Source organism: Watersipora subatra, chromosome 4 (assembly GCF_963576615.1).
Source record: "Watersipora subatra chromosome 4, tzWatSuba1.1, whole genome shotgun sequence".
Taxonomy (NCBI): domain Eukaryota; kingdom Metazoa; phylum Bryozoa; class Gymnolaemata; order Cheilostomatida; family Watersiporidae; genus Watersipora; species Watersipora subatra.
In genome coordinates this window covers 13,763,648-13,771,057 of record NC_088711.1, presented here as the reverse complement: position 1 = coordinate 13,771,057, position 7,410 = coordinate 13,763,648, and the positions used below count along the sequence as shown (strand labels likewise).

Below are 7,410 nucleotides of genomic sequence, written 5' to 3'. Positions count from 1 at the left end.
ACATGAGTGACACTTTAATGATAACAAAGGGTGAAATTGCGCCAAGAGTTCATGAGAAAGTTAGAAGGATTAACAATAAGATTAACCTTGACCTGACCAAAGCCTTGTAATAGATAGCAGATCTTTGATATATGGCTTTATATGGCTTTGGATCAGCCAGAAATCGTTTCAAATGATAACCTAACCTGCAGGCCTTTATGGACTAAGAGTTTGTGATTGGGGCATAAAATATCTAATTGTTACCAAACAGGTAGATTAACACTGAAATGATGAAGAGCTCACAAAAGGCTGTTGTTACAAGGTACTTTTGCAATTAAATGTATCTTTAAAAAAAATAAAAAATTGAATTGGCATGCAACGCACTAGTAATTTTTAGAGAACAGTTTGTTTGTTCCAATAAAGTCAGTTTGGAACAGCCAATAATATTAACAATTTTTTTAATTGTTTTCGATTCATTTTTAATTGACCTAATTTTCAGTGTATACAAAATTAATCATTGATGAGAGAAGCAGATACTTGCAATTGAAGTAAGTCAACATCTATTACAAATAAGTTTGAAACGGCAACCGCTACAAATCCATCATGATATGCTTTTAATCACTAAGGTGCAAGAACTAGCTTTGAAACTAAGCTGGCTGATTGCTCACAATTTACTCTTTACAAATGCGAGTTTTGCCACAGGCAATACAGAACACCAATATTGTCTAATACAAACGCACCTTGAAGAGGTGTGATAAAAGAATTTTACTAGGTGTATAAATTAATGACTTTGCCAAGCTTGGATGTGTGCCAAAAACAATCATTGATTTGCCTTTCACAGTCTGACCTTTTGTGTGATAGACTGTTGAAATGCCAATGACTACACACATTAATCAACGAGTGGGCAAATCTTCATATACCGCTAAGCATTTATGGAAAAACATTAAAAGTTACGCTGCTGTTATATTTTTATCGCAGCTAAAACGGAGATTTTGTATGTTCTGTCTTTCAATATTTACAGGGTTTGATAAAAAACAAAATTTCAATGTTGTCAAACTTTGCCGACTTTGAGGACACTGCCATAGCAGTATGATAATGCTTATTTGCTAAAGAGCGACTCAATATAAACTCAAATTCCTTGATAATTTGTCTTCAAAACATCAGATGAAATTACAAGGCAGCCATATATTGGCGACAAATACTAGACAATGACATTTGGCATTAGACACACAGGCATTTGACAACGAAACATGTTGTCCATTCATATCATGGTAATATCATGAACACATATACATCATACATGTATGTTTTCAACAGCAAATGGCGAAGCAGTAATACTTTTCCCAAGGCATTAAAATCTTTAATTATGCGAATAGGCAGTAGGCTACAAAACTGTTAAAATATCGAGTTTGTCATTGACATGCCTTGCTGCACAAATCAAGGGCAGTAATGCATGCTGCCCTCGCTTTGTGAATTTGATTAACATTATGTTAGTTACCTGCCCGCAACACTTTTGTAAAAGTTATACGTTGTCATGGTCACGCTTCCTTTAATAAGTAGCTACAGATTCTCTAACCGTGTTATTCCCAAAATTCATTTCAAGTGAAAGTACTGGTGACTCAAGAGACATCTTCAACAGAAGCAGCCTGATTGTAGCCAGTTGAATAATTTGAGAAAATTTAAATAATAAAAGTGCTAATCATTAAGCGGAAAATATAAATAACGCTTTTAATTTTTGTGGAGGTGTTTGTGTAATGTAGTCTAGGTAAAATACCCCCAGTAGTGTTTGCAATGCTGGCAATGGGCAAACAGTTCAATACTGAGCAGCCCATCTCGAGCTGCATTCCACCCTCATTCAATATTTGTGTAGTAGCTACACCGGTTACATTGAACAAATATTTCTATTTCTAACATTAAAGGAAAGCTTGTTGATATATCGCCATTGTACACGAGCTACCAATGTTACACTCTGTATCTTTTTCAGTTGCTAGCAGTATAATGTAATAAAGCATGTTTAAAATCGACAACTTATATCTCATGAGTGTTTTTTGAAAAAAAATCATGTATACTGTAAAGTGAAAGCAAAAATATATTTAATAAAAATAACCTAAAATAATAGAACACGCTGATAAACACTATGTCAAGTTACATAACTTCATAAGTCATTTTATGGCCACAGGAGGTGCATTGTTTCGTGTACTCATCCGATTCCTCATTGTAAGTCTCAACGCCCCACTCATGAGTGTGACCAGACAGCTGAACCTGGTACAGACTGCTTCGGACCTCCTTCTTTAGAGCATTCATCTTCTTATCATACCGTTTAGCTTTCGCTTTCACATTTAGAATTTTTCGTTTAGTTGATTCCTCCTCAATGGTTTCCATGGAACCCCAAATCTCCATGGCTCTTTCATAGCACTGAGCTTCCAGATAGAGTTTCATATCACCCCAGTAATTATTTCGAGGATTTTTTTTCGTTATGAATAACAGGAGTGGTTCCCGCTTATCTAGATCTTCATCCTTTAGCAGGTATTTAGTTTTGGCTGTCGTACGTGTGATGAGTTTGTGCTTATCGCGGTCGTGACAATTATCACAAATATTGCAGTTAAACTTTGACTTGAGAAATGACAGACTAAATGGGCGACAGCATTCTTTACATTCTACATCACTCCCGTCACCTTCAATAATACAAGGCTCACTCGATATCAAATCTGCAAAATCTAAATTGTCCCGTTGAGAGTCATCGGTGCTATCTTCTATAAAGAAGCCAGCTCCTGTATCCGTTTCAACAGCCACAGATTGTTTTAGTCTCTTTGTTGCTAAAGCCTTTTGCTCTTCCTCTTCTTTTCTAGACTTACGAAGTTGCAAAGCTTTCAATCTGTTGTTCTCAATGCGAGCTCTCTGCAGAGCAGTGACGCTCTCTCCCGCTAAATTGTCTTTGGTCTCAATGGTTTCCCTAGATTCTGATTTGATTTTGGCAGCTGAAACATCTTGTTCAACCGATTGGTCAGTTATAAGAACATCCTGTTCTTTGCGTGCGGAAGCTCGTGTTCTTCGTTTCGGCATAATGGCAGCAAACAAAACAATCTACAATAGAATTTGAGCAATGCTCATAGTTGTTCTTTCGTGACATTAATGAAAAAATCCACAAAACTATCCATCTTGCAGGTTTTATATTAAGACTATGCAAAATAGTTTTTCACGATGCAACAAATCTCATAATCAAAGCAACGGCAGACCATGCATTTCTAAATAAAATCTGATCTCATAATCAAAGCAACGGCAGACCATGTATTTTTGAATAAAATCTGTGATGCTTTTGGCTGAACAATCTTAATGCTGATTCTGTGTGCCAAGCCTACAACAATTACTACAGATATTACTTCTTTATCTGACAGCGTGACATACTAATTGTACAGAAGTCCACATAATTACTTTGACGAATAACTTATATAGTTTATAAAGATTAATATCTGTTTCTATTATGCAATAAAGATCTCATGATATATTTACTGCTGATTCTATGGAGTTGAATAAAAAAACACTATGCAATCGATGTGTAAATAGTGTAACTGTCTACTGGTACCGGCACTGTCCCTACTGGCCAGTGGCCACTGTATTTGTAAGGCATTCCTTAGGGTTTATGTTGGATATTGGAGTTATTAGCCTTTAGCAGGATATCTCCGACTTGATTAATAAATAATCGTTTGATATGGGTTTTGTTGATTTAAGGTTTTCAAATGAGTTTCAGACAGACCTGAGGCTGCTGTTTGAAAAATATATTTGAGTAGGTGTTGTTTCAGTAAATCTCTTAAAATTTTGGAACCATGACCTAAAATCAATATTTAACTATACTAGAGTTGCCCCGATTTTGATATCGGAATCGGTATCGGTGCCGATATGGGTGTTAAGTATCTGAATCTGTATCGGCCGATCTTTTCTTTGAAAAAACTGAAAATTCCGATACTTTTTACATATCAACTATATAGCAGAAAACCGTATTTTAGCCTGCTACACTAATAAAAAATCATCAGCTGCAAGCTTCTTACTTTTACCTAATGAACTTCGGGCCTGCCACACAATTTATTTCATGTCTATAGCCTGATCGACACAGCTGAGGAACCTTTTTGCTTTGGTCAGGACGAAATCACAAAGTGTGGTATTTCCCAATTACAGCGATAAGATTTATAGCAGCCAATCACGAACAAGATAACAAAGATGGGAGACAAGAACGCAGTGAAACATTTCTATTTACTAGCATTACAAAAGAAATTTAAACAGTCGATGCATAAAGCTATCTATCACTCTTTTGATCCTGACGATACAATGTATCGTTTTGTATCGTACAAAAAATGGTAACCTCAGTGGCTTACTGGTATTTAGCCTGTCCTCCATCATCTGTGGCAAGTGAGTCCCCCTTCAGTACGACTGGCTACATTGATAGTGATAGAAGAAAGAGACGTCTTACTGAGAGAATAGAATCACTAACAGTAATTAAAAGAAACGTTGATTTGCTCTAAACTTGTACAAGCGCAGCAGTTCATCCAGCAATAGAAGAGAGACTTCATTATAACAGAAAGAACTGTGCCACTAACAGTAATTACCTTTATTTACAAATTACAAGAAACAAGGACTGTTTTGTTACTACATGCACAGTATGTCAGTATGTGAATATGTATATATTTTTTTTCCATAAATACAAACAAATACATTAATATTTATATTTTCTTTGCATTATGTTTATATTTGCATAATAAAATAAGCAACAATCTAAGCAACACAAAAGATCTGAATCGGCATCTGAATCGGATTATTTTTCAATAAGAATCGGTATATCGGATCAGCATCTGAATCGGCTGGTGAATTTAGAGTCGGGGCATCTCTAAACTATACTAATTGGGTGTTAATTCAATCATATTGTTAAAAAGCAATTAATAACCAAAGCTGGAGCAAAAAACTGATGACATTAAATTGTTTACAAAATCAATTAAAGCTATTGAAAGAAATTTATAGTAGCAACTGTGACTGATTTGCATGCAAGAAATGTTTGCTTTCATTCAGAAAGCTAATAAAAGATACAGCTTTCAAAAATCATATAATTCTTCTGCCAAACTGTTTTTAAAATATGTTTTTGGTTTTAAGTGAAAAATATGAAGTTGCACAGCCACAATTTTTATTTTTTTCAATATAATACTACAAGAGCAGTTCAATTTGAATGCGTAATGATAATCATACATGATTTACATCTGAATTCGGGGCAAAATAAGCCTACATGGTAATGTGGAGCTGTGGCACCATGTTCCCAAAAGTTTTTAACTGTCGCCACTATCGGGCTCATGGTAATATCATAGCGGACATCATTGACGATCACAGCTATAGACATAATTATGGCATTAGTTAACAGTTACTCTGCAATATTTCATGAATAGCGTAAATTTATTTGCTTTATTAAATTTATTTAGTAAATCTTATAATTATTTATCTTAATTTGTTAAATCTTAATCTATACTAAATAAATTTTATTTATTTATTAAATGGTTTCTAGTAAATTCTTCGGTTAATAACTATTTAAAAATTGTTTTATCTCATCTGTTATGCATATTTTAGAAAAAAGTGGAGATAAGATGAACACTATAAAAACACATGTTTATGTATCTATAGACATGGTCAAGCAATCCTAAGTACCACAAGTACAAAGTAATAGGTTAATTGAAAATACTTTAACTCACGCTCTAAATAGTTTAATTAGTGCACAATCGAAAATTAATCAAAATCAAGAGAATAATTGATTATAAGAATGTGTGGCATCTTTTGAAAATCATGTTCTTTAATGGCAAAATCAATGGCTTTTAATTTTGATAGTAATTAGAAATATGAGGATTATCATTAAAATCTATCACCTATATATGATGAAATAATGAACAGACGATCATGACAACAGGTCCACACTAAAGAATTGAAATCTGTTTATGCCTCAACCAACATCATTCATGATAATTCCTGTTCAGAAATACCAGAGATACGCGTAGAGCAAGAAACACATCTGACACTACTGAATGACCACACTGTTCTCACAGCCTCACAAACCTAACAGCAAAAAGCAGGATCGACCCGTGAAATTTCCTCGTTTACACATAAAATAGTCCACTTAGTAAAACGTTCAATAATATATTGCAACACCAAGTAAATAAGTTATGATCGATGAAAACTCGTAATTCCACCTTGTAGTAATTAATGACACTAAGTAATCAGTTTTTGTTTGTGGTAGCGTGTATATATCAAACTAATTGTTGGCGAAGTAATAAGCAGTGATGACAAATAGCGGCTTTATGAACGTCATCATTAAGAAACATCCAGCTGATCGCCCTGCACATCTCAGAAAGTGTTAGGACTTGACTTCAATACTGTTGAGAAAATAATTGAAATTCGTAATAAAAATCGTTACCCAAAAAAACCCTATACTACAAATTAAGAGCTAAAAATAACTGTGGGTGGAACACTCAACGTCGTGTGCTATATATGCAACTTACTATTCCAAGAATGGCCACTTCTTTTCTGGAGTTACATAACGGATGTAGCGTGGTAGACCCAGTTCCATAAATAAAAAAAAAACACTATACTACCTAATAGAGCGAGTCCTTATAATAACGGCTTAAAATGCATAAAATGGAAATGACATAATGGCGATAAATCCAAGTTTTGTTGAATCGCTGTAGCGTCCAATTACAAGTTCTAAAACAATATCGAAAGTTTCCAAGCCAATCATGAAATTTGCTCATTATCCAATCAACAAGTCCCTCAGCTTTTTGGAGGTTATTGCGAAAAATCGGAAACCGACTCCGCCAAGTCCTGTTTAATTGTTAGGAAAAATAGCAATTTTTTATCTGTGCCATTGTGATCTCACTTTAAATTAAGATCGCATTGGCAGAGCCTTATGTTACGCAATATCGGTGTCCTTACATAAGCTTTTTTTATCCTTCACGCTACATACAGTATTATACTTTTGTATTTGTTGAAAAAATGGTTATGCTGTTGTGTTGATTATTGATAGGTAGTATTGGATTATCCTACCAAATAATCTTACAACTGTTAGGGAGTAGCTCAAGCTTATTCTTGAACGCAGATACACTGCTAATCGTCAGTGCTGATTTCTCATATTTGACCAATTCCGATAAATGACTTTTTAACCAATGTTTTGTTGATTAATGTAATCAAGACCCTATAAAAGACCTTCCTAGATGTGAGAATCTAAGACTATGCTCTGAGAAAGGGAATTCCTAAGGTATGCAAAGAGGGGTTCTCAATACCTTATGTTTATTTAAGAACAAGAAAAATATATAATAAGTTTCACCCTGGACTAAACTTATAAAAGTCGTTTCTAGAAACTTAGAATATAGTCACCCCTTTTGTTCTTCGAAAGTTGACTGTTCCACT

At 34.4% G+C, this 7,410-nt stretch overlaps 1 protein-coding gene across 2 annotated transcripts; it reads right to left on the bottom strand.

The window, feature by feature from the left end:
- Positions 1 to 2,045: 2,045 nt before the first annotated feature.
- LOC137393709 (DNA repair protein complementing XP-A cells homolog) lies at positions 2,046 to 6,549 on the bottom strand. Of its 2 annotated transcripts, XM_068080372.1 has the most exons (3): positions 6,507 to 6,549; positions 4,350 to 4,443; positions 2,046 to 3,063 (listed from the first exon to the last, which is right to left on the bottom strand). In XM_068080372.1, the coding sequence occupies exon 3, from the start codon at positions 3,040 to 3,042 to the stop codon at positions 2,125 to 2,127; it is 918 nt and encodes a 305-aa protein (XP_067936473.1). In that variant the 5' UTR covers positions 3,043 to 3,063; positions 4,350 to 4,443; positions 6,507 to 6,549; the 3' UTR covers positions 2,046 to 2,124. The 2 variants fall into 2 exon arrangements, with proteins under 2 accessions (XP_067936473.1, XP_067936472.1); XM_068080371.1 differs by lacking the exon at positions 4,350 to 4,443 and having other exon boundaries at positions 6,507 to 6,542.
- Positions 6,550 to 7,410: the final 861 nt, after the last annotated feature.

What these genes read in the sequence shown, in the direction of transcription:
- LOC137393709 (XM_068080372.1), bottom strand. Translation starts at nt 3,042, where the DNA reads ATGCCGAAACGAAGAACACGAGCTTCCGCACGCAAAGAACAGGATGTT.